The 13,636-nt window shown below is 34.1% G+C and overlaps 1 protein-coding gene across 6 annotated transcripts in view; it reads right to left on the bottom strand.

Moving 5' to 3' along the window:
- Window positions 1-13,636, bottom strand: part of AFG2A (AFG2 AAA ATPase homolog A) — a 327,260-nt gene that overhangs the window by 230,320 nt on the left and 83,304 nt on the right. For 5 of the 6 annotated variants that reach the window (XR_014244470.1, XM_082391397.1, XM_082391396.1 and 2 more), the window contains exons 12-13: window positions 12,463-12,516; window positions 10,675-10,754 (exon numbers count right to left, since the gene is read on the bottom strand). The exons of the other annotated variant lie outside the window; for it this stretch is intronic. Coding sequence is in view for 4 of the 5 variants with exons in the window: in XM_082391397.1 (XP_082247523.1) it covers window positions 10,675-10,754; window positions 12,463-12,516 (134 nt within the window). In the remaining variant the exon portion in view is untranslated. The remainder of the gene's footprint in view (window positions 1-10,674; window positions 10,755-12,462; window positions 12,517-13,636) is intronic. 6 annotated transcript variants of the gene reach the window in all.

The raw sequence follows: 13,636 nt of genomic DNA, 5'->3' as shown, positions 1-13,636 counted from the left end.
AAGAAAATCCAAGAACTGTGGACAACAACAAAATATGTAATATATGTGTACCTGAAACACCAAAAGGAGAAGACAGGTAGAATAGAAAAACTATCTGAAGCCATAATGACTGAGAATTTCCCCAAATTAATGTCTGACACCAAGATCCAAGAAGCCCAGAGAACATCAAGTAGGAAAAATGCCAAAAAGCTACACTTAGGCATATCATATTCAAACAATAGAAAATCAAAGATAAAGAAAAAATCTTGAAAGTAGCTAGAGGACAAAAACACTTCACTACAGAGGCACAAAGATAAGAATTACATCGAATGACTCCTCAGAAAATATGCCAGCAAGGAGAGTAGAGTGAATCCCCATAGGAATGTTATACTACCTAGCCCTGGAGAGAGTTACACATACACCAAAAAAAAATATTACCCTAACAGCGTTACTAGATAATGATAAAGTTCTAATTTTTGTGACCTACCTAAAGGAATTTGTGTAACATAACTAAATAGCTTCAAGTGAATGGCATACTTCCATCAAAAGAAAAAATCCTGGGTCCATGCCACATCTAAATCTTATGTGTGCTAGTGCTTGCTTTGCCTTCTCCTAATAGGAACTATATTCAAATAATGTCAGAACCCATCCTTAGCTATGTTATGTACACTCTCCCTTCTTCCTCCAGTGAATTAGTAAGACTGCTAGATGTCTTACTGGGAAGTATGAATGTATTAGCTGAACTTGCTGAGAAGTAAAAAAAATAGCTACTAGGTTTTGTTTCAGATTAGGCAAACATCATTGTGGTAAGGTGAGAGAAGAATGAGAGGAAAAATGAGGGGGGTAATTTTATTACAAAGTGCAACAATTCATTCAATTCAATTCAACTCATTTATTCAATAAACATTCACTGCCTAGCAGGCCAGACACGGCTTTAGGAAATGGGAATGAAAACATTAAGATGGCAGTCCCTACTTCCTCAAGGACCTTAGAGTCTAGCAGGGAGAAAGAAAACTCCACATTCATTTGCTTTTCCAAAATAAGTAACAGAATAGTTCCTGAAAGACTGATTCAAGAACTCTGGATAACATTTGCTTTCAGTTTAAATCAAGAACTTGGACAGAATAAACGTAACTAAATAGAACTAGATTAAGATAACTGATGTACCCCATCAGTAATGAAGAAGTGGCTCTAACTTATAACCATGAATGATCATACTATATAGAACATTTAGAATCTTTTATAGAAAGGAGAGCAATCTTATAGTTATCAAAGTTAGGTTTAGTCAGGGCTAGTACTGAATCTGAGCACCATTCAATACAAACTTTCCTACGTGGTAACATTTGAAAGAAAAATTGAACAATGATGTTAAGAGGCTAAAAAATGAGTAAGTTTAACAAATAACACAGGTTTATTATTATTAAAATACACATATTGGTTTTAACTCTTCAAACTTTATAAAACAAAAAATTTGAATACATTTAAAGGCATTCCAAATTTACAAAAATTTTCATCATGTAATTCGAACAGTATTTCAGTATCTTATAAACTTGGATTAATGTTTTGAACATAAATCACTGTAGAAAATAACAGATTTAAAGATGAAAGGATGTCACATTTAAGCTTCATTACAAGCATTTTTTACATGAGAGCTCATCAGGGGAAACAAAAACAAAAACTATACAACTGTCTTTCATTTTGAATTTAAGTCATAGGTAAGAAAAAAAAAATTAAGGGGCTTTTTAAATGCCATTTTTAGATGCTGAAAGCACACTGACACACCACCACATTCTACTGACATAAACTAATCTAAAGTTAAGAATGGGTAAAACATTTCACGAATAGAAAAATAACCATTACCATAATCGCTTTAGACACTGAACCCAACAACAAGCATTAGATATGGAGTCCACAAAAGAAATGGAACAATTAAGCCCAAGATACAATGTTATCAACAAAAGCATAATATTGAATATATACATCCCTAATTCACCCATTCCTCAAAACCCTATATCCTACAAATAAAAAGATAAATAGGAAAAGATTTTTCTAGACTATCATTTAGCCTTTATCCATTCTTCCTTTTAGTTTCCTCTTAAGAAGAGGAAGGATGCTAGGGAATTAGAATCTGAAACAATGTTAAATTAGCTTGTAATCTGGACAGGGATGGGACTGAGATGATAAAAACAAAAATTCACCTGAATTGTAGTAAAAAAACAAAACAAAAACACAGAAATAGAAAAATGATGAATTTCTGCAGTGATCTGGGATCCATAAGAAAAATTCTAAACCTAAAAATTATAATAACTAAAATTAAGAATTAAAAAGATGAATGTAATAGTAGATTAAACACAACAGAACACAGGATCCTTGAACTGGAAGGCACGTCAGTAGAAAATATCCAAACTGATGCACAAAGAGAAAAAAAGAATGAAAATAGTAAAAATACATATAGAACCCAGTGGAAAGCCTAAGAAATGTGTAACTGCAGTCTCATAAGGAGAGAAGTGAGAGACTCAAATAGAAGCCATATCTCAGGAAACACAACCTGAGAATTTCCCAAAATCATCAAAAGTAATCGAAGGCATCAAGAATGGACTCGGGATTCTCAAATCTAAAGCCAATAAAATTATTACTAACTAAAGATAAAAAGTCTGTGATCAACATTTAAAGTGATCAGCAAAAAAGTTTTCTTTGCAAAATGATTTCTGTACAGTGGTTAAAATTAAAAGAGTTACAAACATGATACTTCTGAGTCCTAAGTATCAACTTCCCTAATGAGAGAAACTGTAGATTTTATGAGGCCATCTGTTTGCATAGATACTGTTCACTCACTGAAAATGTTAAGAATACATACAAGTGTTCCAGGTCCTACTTTGCTTTTTCTTTCTTTACCTGATCCTGACAAGCCCAATGTGAATTTCTTTTAAAATGAATTGCCATGATTAGGAAACCTACATACTTGTGAAGGAGCTGGTTTTCCTTGAAGCAGTGAGTATAACCACCTAAAGGAAAATGAGTTTGGGGCAGGAGGAAACAGATACAATATTTATTTTTTATTTTCCCTGTTTTTCTAAAGTTCAGGAAGAATATGAATTATATTCTGATCAAATACCTTGAAGATGATAACACAATAATTACAGTTCTGGCTCCTTGATAGACACTTCTTTAAAGGAGAGACAATTTTTATATATTTAAAAAGTCCAGCAAGAGAACAAATACTTAAGCAAGTTATAATCCATGAAAAATAAAATCACATGGAAGACTAGTTCTGGGGTATTTTTGGGTTTTTTAAAATTTTTAATTCATGTATAACTGATTTACAATGTTGTGTTAGTTTCAGGTATACACCAAAGTGATTCAGTTTTATATATATACTTATATATTTTGTATTATTTATTATTTATATATGTAACATTCTTTTTCAGATTCTTTTCCTTTATAGGTTATTACAAAAATATTGAGTATAGTTCTCTGTGTTATACAGTAGGTCCTTGTTGGTTACCTATTCCATATATAGTAGTGTGTATATGTTAATCCCAAACTCCCTCCCCTCCCTTTCCCCTTTGGTAACCATAAGTTCATTTTCTATGTCTGTGGGTCTATTTCTGTTTTGTATATAAGTTCATTTGTATCTTTTTTTCTTTTTTAGATTCCACATATAAGCAATATCATATGATATTTGTCTTTCTCTGACTTACTTCCCTTAGTATGATAAATCTCTAGGTCCATCCATGTTGCTGCAAATGGCATTATTCCATTCTTTTTTATGGCTTAGTAATATTCAGAAATATATGCCAAGAAACTCAGAAAGTGAAAGCAAAAATCATTTGATGCATGTCAAGAATCAATAATGCCTTGAATATTCTAGCTGACCACTTCACGATAAACTATGCTGTCAGATTATGATCTACATTCAGCTTGAACCTAATAGTAAATAAATTATTTTAGATTAACAACATACCCTATAAAAGCAGACATATATAATGAGTTACCTTCACATGCTGTCCTAGAGCTGTGTAAGCTGCATGTGCTCTGAATAACTGAAGCTTTGTATAAAGTGTTAACACAGAAAATGACATAAAAGTATGTATTTTTCCATCATGCCATGATTTCCCAGTAAAAATTCCAAGCTAACATAGGCAACACTCACTACATTTGTATAGTTTTGACTCAAACACAGTATTAGAGAAACAAGTGATTCTTAAACTCACAGTTCAATTTACCCTCTGCCAAAAGCAATTTTTTGAAGGGATTTTTTTCACAATCCTGGATGTCCCCAGGTTATTGTTATAAACATAATCCAACAAAAGAAAAATAAGGAAAATTAATTCATGCAAGTTCAAACTTATTCAAGCTAAAAATTAAAGCAGAGAAAATGCTTCTAAACATGCGTCATTTTCTTAAGTACCATAGATCTAGAAATGGTGACAATGAAAACTAAAGTTCTATAGTAATTATAATATATGATTATACAACATAAAGGTTTTAAAATCATTCCAGTAAAATCTTCATTGATTAGTACTCATCAGGAAGCTTGCTTTGAATTTAGGAAAGAGCTTTGATAATCAGTAAGCTTGGGTTCAATTAGTAAGCCTTACCATTTTTTGTGTGTGTAATCTTGTGGAAGAGTTACTGAACCTCTCTGAGACTCAGTTTTCTCAGTCAAACATGGAAATACTCATACCACCCTCAAAATTAAATAAAATGTATAAAGGATCTAGCCTGATACTTAGCACAAAGGAAATGTCAATAGATAACAGTTATAAGCATTATCATTATAATTATCACCAGTATACCTGGCTTAATGAAGAGATCTCTATAACCTTTTACAAGTTACCCTAACAAATTAAACTGAAAATGGAGTGTCTGGCACATAAACGTTACTGAAATAAAGCATGAACGTGATCTATGATTGAAGATTTTCAGAAGCCAGGATAGCACAGGTCAGTAGATATATGCAGATTCACATTGCCAGTTCTCTACTTAGCTTTACTTAAAACATGGTAGAAAGTATCAAACTTCCTTAAATTCTTCTATGAAAGCCACCAACATAATTCTAAGATAAAAAGTACTCCTCTTAAGCCCTTCATAACTATGCCCAAAACAGTGAGCCTGATAAATAAACTACTAAAAGACACTTTGTTTATACAAGATGTATTAGCAGGAGACTGCTATACACTGGTAATGAGAATTCTTTTCATTTTCATTAGCTGTTCAAATGTAGTGATAATTTGGCTCCTCAGGGTCTTCAAGGAACAAATTATTTTGAACAGCAAAAATTTCCAGATAAGGAGACCTTTATACTTTCTCAGATATTTTTATACTTGAAAAACGACCTTTTAAAAAATGGCAAACCTTCTAAAACAGAAAAAAACAGAATATACTGTAAGACTGTGTGCTCAGATGCAGAAATGAAATAGAGTGAGAAGAAAATCTCCACTTCCCTGGTTTCTTAGATCTATACCGAAAGAAGTTCTCTTCATCTGTTTTTTCTATCCTCTTTTTGTATATTCTAAATGAACCTTTTTTTCGGGGGGGCGCGGGGGGGAAGTGGGGGGGAAGTGGGGGATAGGTGGATACTGACTCAGGCTCTTGATTTATAATGCTGTGTGACTACAAACACATAGGATTTGGAACCCAGTGATTTGCATGCTTGCTTACTTGAGAAAAGACTCAATTTGATCCCCCTACAGTAAAATAAGTGTGACTGAATGGCCTTCTGGCAGAGGGTAACATGGTGATCTTTCTACAAAATTAATTAGTATACGAAGGACGTACATAGTCTTTCAAAATGTTTTGTCACTGATCTAATAAGCATGATCTTCATTACTGTTGCTATCCTCTATTATCCTTTGAATACTGTTGCTATCAGCTACATTAAAAAGAACGTTGGTCATTTCCGTACCCTTAGCACAACTGACAAAGTTTTGTGAGTCTAGACTCACTTTTAAAGTTAGTGTGTACAAAAACTACTGAATTTTTTTGAAAAACGCATCACTTAGCACTTCCTTAATTCTTTTTGGAGCTCTTTGACAGGTCAATGTATTCCAAAGCTTACAAATGATTCTTTATAATGAAGATGTTGATGCTTCTATGAACGTAATGCAGGTGACAAAATTCCAAAAGACAGTCTCAGTGTTTAATTTTAAAATAAAATTCGTTCACAAATGACACTAAAACATGGTGAAATCATACTCTGCTAACAACCAGCTGAGTGAACCTAATCTCTAGTTTCTCTGAGGCTTCATTCCCTTATTCAAAAACTAAATGTCCGGGTTTTAGCAGAGAGTGCCTTCTCTGCTAGGCGCTGTGCTACACATCTGAGGTACGAGGATGAAGATGATACCGTTCCCTTGAGGATTTCATAATTACTGGCATGTATGAATGAGGGAGTTAAATTAGATAAGACATATATATAGGTCTTTCTAGTTTAAAAATTCTGTGTTGGTAATACGGAGCACATAAGTTATTTAATTCATAATTTTTTTTTAATTGGAGTATAATTGCTTTACAGTGTTGTGTTAGTTTCTGCTGAACAATGAAGTGAATCAGCTATTTGTATACATATATCCTTTCCTTGTATTCAGAAATGTATTGATCTAGTCAAGTGCCATTAAACAGAAAGAGGTGAAACTCATACTGGTCTAATTTGCTACTTGTTGTAGAGAAACTGGTGGCTATAATTAATGTTGAAGATTAGGTGAAGGGAATTCTTTGGATACCCATTACTCATGTTGCCTTTGCCCTTTATTTCCACAGATCACTGATAGCTAGCTGGAGTAGCATAGTGAAACTGTTTTATGGACTGAGAAATATTCTTGGCTGACTTTCAAAGCCGCAGTAGGAAACAAAATCCATAAAACTGACATCCTAGGAAATCAAAACCAACTCCAAGTTTAAGAACAAATGTATAATCACTAACATAATGAAATGATTTTATAAAACTTTATTATCTGCTAGAGATAGGCAACACAACAATGGAAAAAATGTTCAGCTATAGAAAGTACTGAAGTTAGACTTTTCCAAAAGATTAATTTTCTTTTCCCTTCGGAAGTCAAGCCCCTTTTCCAAATTATCCCTGTTCAAAAGTCAGAGTGCCATGGACTGAAGGGACTTTATGATATCTTAAAACAGGTCAGGAACCTATAGCCAGTCTAAATCTGGCCAGCCAACTGTTTCTCATTTGATTACATGTTGTCTATGGCTACTTTCGCACTGTAGCAACAGAGATGAATAGCTGCAGTAGAAACTGTATGGCCCAAAAAGCAAAAAATATTTACTAACTGGACTGTTTCAGAAAAGGAATGCTAACCCCTATCTTAAGGAGATCTCACCACCATGATGGCAATTATTACATTGATTTTATTTTTCAACAGCAAAAATTTCACAAAAATGATATTTATTTCCTTTCAGCTCCTGCAATAAAATAAAATCCCCTATCATCTCTTCATATGATTTCTAAATTATAGGCCAACAACTCATATCCAATTCAAATTTTAAAATGTTTTTCTAGTATAATTTTTAAATGTCATAAAGAATCCCAAATGGCAGGCATCTGAATTTGTTTCTTAAAATCTACCCCCCACACCCCCAGTGTCAATATTCAGGCTTGAAAGAGACCTAAAGAAGACTAGCCAAACATATACTATCAACACTCTGAACACAAGCACTACTTAATGATAATTTTCTTGGTGCATGCAAAATGCAAGCAAATTTTCATTTTAAAAGATAGCTACAAATGACCTATGTGTCCTATAACAACATAAAACAACTCCCAATTCCTAGTAAAATGCTGCATCAGGCCATCTCTCTAAGGAAAGTCATTAATGTCAGCTGGTGAGGATGATTCCAAGATCCACTGACTAGCTGGAACGTCCTAGACAGAGGAAGTTGTTCTAGGAATCTCTAGATTAGTCTAGTGGCCATTTCCTCAGTCAGAGGAGACTGGGCCAAGAGAATACAGTATATGGGGAATCACCCTATCCTTCTTTACTTCTGGGGACAGAAGTGTTGCCTAAGACAAGAGTGACTGATGATGTACTGCCCAGCGTGCTCTCCCCTCCCCACTATAACCCTGAAAAAGGTAAAAATTTAAGCTAGCTGGGAGGCAGGGCAGAATACTAGAACCAACTGTGTAATATCCTACTTTGCATTAATGCAGGGGCCTTTTTATGAATTTTTTTCTTCAGCTATAAAGAAAACAGTTTCTAGAATACAATAAGCACTAAATAAATGTTACCCAATATTATTATTAGCTCAGTATAATTCAAATCTCTTCCCTACATCAGTGCCTTACTCCCTACCATAGTATCCATTTTCCAAAGAGCTATGTTACTTTAATAGCATTTTCAATTTTCCCAAATATTTACAGATCATTAAAGCACTTTGCAAAGGGAATCTTAAAACATTTCGTCCAACTCACAATATGAAATAAGACAAAAAGTCTTATTCAGAACACCCATAATTTAAATGGGCATACAGAAAAAGAGAAGTAAATATCAGGCTTACTTATTTTTCAAGTCCCAAAGAACTTAAATGGGGCAGGGAAGAGGAGAAAATAGTGGTTGTAAGTAGACACTTTTATAAGCATGAAAAATCTCTCTTTCTGAAAGCACAAATATTTCTAAAGCTAAGCAAATAGTACATCTATACTCTATTTAATGTGCAGGTTGCAATCCTCAGTTTCATGGCTAATTTGAGTAACTTCAAGTAGTCAAAATAATTGACATAACATGCACAGGATAGTACAGACTAGTATATATCATAATTCATGGCTCAATTTGTTAAACATCTTAAGTGTGGAAATCCAAATCTTGATAAGAAGAAACAGTCGTCTTAGGCACTGTCACATTTTTGGACTAGTCATTTGAGTTGGATCTGAATGTTATCATAGAAAAACAGAAGAAATGAAAGCAATGAATATTCTACGGCCCAAAATTAAATAGAAAATTTCTAGCTTATGGAATTTTTAATTTTTCTATGTTTTCTATTTCTTTAACAATGTATAAAGTTGGTTTAGTATTTTCGGAATTTCATACTTTTGCTATCTATCAACAGCTGTGCTTTCAGTTTCTAGAAACTGTGTCCAATTCAAATAGCTGAAGAACAAAAATATATGCGTGAAGCTTTTGTTTGTTTTCGTTTTCAGGTTACAGCACTCTAACTAGATAAAACAATAACTTTCTAGGTAATGTTGGCCCATCACACAATTATGGGGAAAAAACAACCAAAATATCATTCTATGAGATTCTTATGGTTATAAAAACCAAACTATATAAGACTTAGTGCAGCTAAAGTACAACTAAAACTCTCTACTTTGGACTATTAACATTACATTTGGTAGTTCAGCCTTATCTTTGTTTTCTGAAATGTCAACTAACTTGACCGAAATTTCTCTATGCAAAGGAAACTACACAGAATTTACCTGTACTTTATTTGAACGAGCCACTGAGGAAGGGCTCACAATATGATGAAGACTACTAGAGGAGATGATATCTAGAGGCTGCAAATTATTAGCATCTCTTAATACATTTGCAAGTTCCTACTGAGCCAAACTACCTACAAAAACAGGTTATTTCTACCAAGTGCCTTGTCTGGCTTCTCACACTATTACCTTTCAAAGGCATTTTATGAGAACTCTGCTACATATTCCACCTACCATTTGGTTCATGTTCAACGATGTTTCCCACCCTGTCCCTTTCTAGGCTCCAAAAACAGAAGTCTCTGATGGCACATAAATGTGGCAGATCACCCTACGTCAGTAAACTTCTCTGGCTTCTTTTTCTTCTCTTGCAGTCAAGGTGAACTTGAGCTATTTGTAACCTTTTGCTCCATCTCACTTCAGAAGTAATAAAAGGACTCATGAACTCCAACTCATAAAATAACAAGACTGGTAGGTATTTACAGAATATCAAATGGGTGAGGTAGAGAGCAGGGCAGGCTACCTCCTAATGTTTCCTAGTGACAGTTCATACTCTCATCTGATTAGGCAGCTCTACCCAGTAAAGAAGAGAGCAGTATGCCTCTTATCAAATTTAACACTGAGACTTAGAAGGTGCCTTCTGCCATCACTATAATTATCATCAGCAAAACTTTTATAGTCAATGTATAATCAGAGGGCTATGAAGAAAACACGCAAATTAACACTCTCCAACGTGAAGTACTTGTAGCATGTATTCCTTAAAAGACCTGTAAATCTTTGTAGAGAAAACAAAATCATACTTGAAAACAGTTTAATATATATATATACACACACACACACATATATATGTTTGATATATTACAAATAATCCTCTTTATTGTCTGACATTCAGAAACAAAACTATTAATACTAATTTTTATCCTATTGTAACTATATTTTAGGAAACATGACTTAATCCAGATAATACTAAAATCTGTATAATAACAACTTTTATTATAATTGGGTTCTACTCTATCACGTAATTATGCTTAATTGAACTTTATTTACAGTTTTAATCACATGTTAATAAAAACCCAAATTTTGATAGGCAGTGCAGGGGGCTCTCTTTATATAGTAAACTATAAAAATTAGCTCAAATGCCCCAAATGCATATCAGTCTTAAAAAGAAAAATTATACATGAAAGTACTATAAAGTGATGACATGAAATAATTTAATTCCTCTACACTGTAATTGCTAATATTTAATAGCAGTCCTATTAAATATTTCTTACCTGCCCCTTTCAACTGCTAAGGCATCAAGTTCATCAAAGAAAATGATGGAAGGAGCCACTGCTCTCGCTTTTCGGAAGATCTGGTGGAAAGAGTGCTACATTAGCTAAAGATCAGCAAATTCCAGAAAACTCCATAGCTAGTTTTAGTTTGAAAATTATATTTAGAACCAAATCTATTATGTACCAGTCAACCAGCCCAATCACTTTGTATACAACCTGTAACAGATGTATACGCACTTCATAATGGATGTAAAAGTATCCTCTTCCATGGTGCTTACTTGTAAACAGAGACAAGACACCAACCCATATTCTTAGAGGTGTGTAGGAGACAATTTGGTTAAGTAATCAAACAATCTCAGTTAAAATCCCACCTTCACCACTTGGTAGCTGTGTGACCTTCAGTGGGTAACTTTACTTTTCTAAACTACGATTTCCACATCTCTAAAATGGAGATTATGATAAATGCCCGCCTCTGAAGTTTAAGAAATGAATTAAAAAAGAATGCAAAGCACTTAGTATAATGCCTGGAACATTTATCTAAATAAACACGTATTTAAAAGAAAAATCATAAATGTATAAAATCAGCCAAAGTTTAGCATATAAAATACCCATAAACCTAAAAGTCACACACCTTGCTCATTTCTCTGAAGACTGTATGGAAAAACAGCTAAAACTTGGAAAAGCATAGATAGGTTAGACCTGAAGTCAATCAGACTATCAACATCAAAGACTGGCCAGACAGCCACAGGGAAAACATGTGGAAATGGGCTAGAAAACAGCATAAGCATAAGCTTCTTCAGCATAAGCAGAAAGAAATCCAAATGTGTGTAACCTGTAACCTAGGCCCCCATTTTCTTGCCACAAGTATGATGACCATAAAAATACACAACAGTCACCAAAACCTTAATATTAATAAACACCACCTTTTTCATATTTTAATCAATGATGGTGCTATCATTATCAGTTAATGTTTTATATGATAACCATCATCTACATTTCAAGAAAAAAAAAAGAAACAAAAAGTAACTTAAATTTTTTTCTCAGATGCAAAACAAAGTATTCAAATCTCTAAGACTCTTGGTTGATACCCACATATGTCATAAGTGGAGACCATCCGTTCCACTGCTATTTATGTGTTCTTGTCCTTGCTTAGCTTCTGTGAGGATACAGGGTGCCTGTGTGAGGCAGGCCAATCTTTGCTTGGGAAAGCCGAGACTTGCGGTCAAACTGCTATAATTACCCCCACTTCAGTGCCTTGATTTTGCATGAACTTCCCGGTTATGTAGCTTCAGCAATATGGAGTAGCCAGTAGGCCAGTCAGGCACTGGCTTTAAAATTTAAGAGAGAGGAGGGGGATGCACTTTCTAAATCACCAGTCAAAGGTAAAGCAAATAAAATAAGAAGAGTACAGTGATATTTTCATATACTAATAAGCTTATTTGATTTAAAGGGCTACCTGGTTTAAAGGATTTAAATCTCATTCTGACATCATGCATTCTTTGTTAAGTTTAAACGTATCCTTATTTTTTTAATGAAATGCTGACATTCATTAAAAAATATCTGGTAAAACTAAAGGCTGGAAATATTATGATGTTTAAAAACAAAAACAAAGAATTGTAGATGACCAAAATTGCATTTAAAAATAATATTTGCCTGAAGAAAAAATATACCACTAGAATTTAGATTTGGAAACTTCAAAATCTATAACCCCAAACAAAACGGAAACCGTACAGGACAGAAGCCTGGTTCTCCTATGCAGAGTTCCACTTTAAGACATAATCTTCTTACCTCTCTAACTGCTCTTTCAGATTCACCAACATATTTGTTCATTAATTCAGGCCCCTGAATGAAAAGAAAACAACTGTTCAGTGTCTTTATAAATCCAAACACATGTATGTCTTTCAATAAAAGAGAAGATACACACATAAAAGGAAAAGAGGAAAAAAATAGACAAAAATCAGCTTTTAATTAAAATAGTTCCTCTAGCATGCTTATTTTTATTGGGTGTTATTTATGCCTCAAAAATTAAAGCCATTCTGTATTCCAAAAACTACACATCAACACAGTGACTGCGACTAAACATGATAGTTTAACATCTCATTCATCATCTGTCTACCCATTCATCCATATTTTTACTATATATCAGGAATGGTGCTAGGCATTGAAGATAGAACAGTCTAATACTAGATCAACAGCCCTCTCTGACAAGAAGCAAGACCTCAGGGCTAATTCTTTTTACGACTCCATGATAATCCCTGAATACGGAATGGGAATCAGGTAATCAATGACATTATCTTACAGTCCCTGAGTATTTCCAAAATAAATGCTCCTCTCCAGCTCCCTCCTCTCATGTGACTTGGCCATGTAGATGCTGACTTTATGGATCTGCAGGGCCAAACGAGCTCTTCTCAGCCACTATCCCAGCCAAAGGAGATAACTCCTGCAGACAAACATCTTAGGACCACCAACAAAGCTAACCCTCAGTCAGTGTATCACATTGTGACAATGACAATGACCCTTGTTACCCTCTGTAGTGTCTATTCACTCAGCCTCTGTCTGAATCTCCCTTCAGATATCTGCCACTCAGCACTTCATCCAGTTGATGGGAAATCTCTTTTCTCTTCTGTGTCCAGCTATTTTAGAAGGGGTACCAAGAATGAAAGGTGTGGACTTCTAGTAATAAAATCTACCAGTTTTTACTAACTGGCCATCAACAGAAGAATCCTCATAAAAGTGGCTGGACTCCCAGCAATAAAGCGCTTATCACTGATTCAAAGATACACTTCTTTTTGGACATTCAACATTTCTGAATAGTAAGATTTTTCTTTCTTAAGTACCTCAAATATTATGCATAGTATGAAATGGTAGGCTTTCATTCTTACCACACACCTATCTACTTTCTCATGCTAGTTATCACATCACAAGAAGTCATGGGATTAAAAAATAAATAAATAAAATATTA

Source organism: Balaenoptera borealis (genome assembly GCF_965194805.1).
Source record: "Balaenoptera borealis genome assembly, chromosome: 4".
Lineage (NCBI taxonomy): Eukaryota > Metazoa > Chordata > Mammalia > Artiodactyla > Balaenopteridae > Balaenoptera > Balaenoptera borealis.
This window is presented reverse-complemented; position numbering and strand designations above follow the sequence as displayed.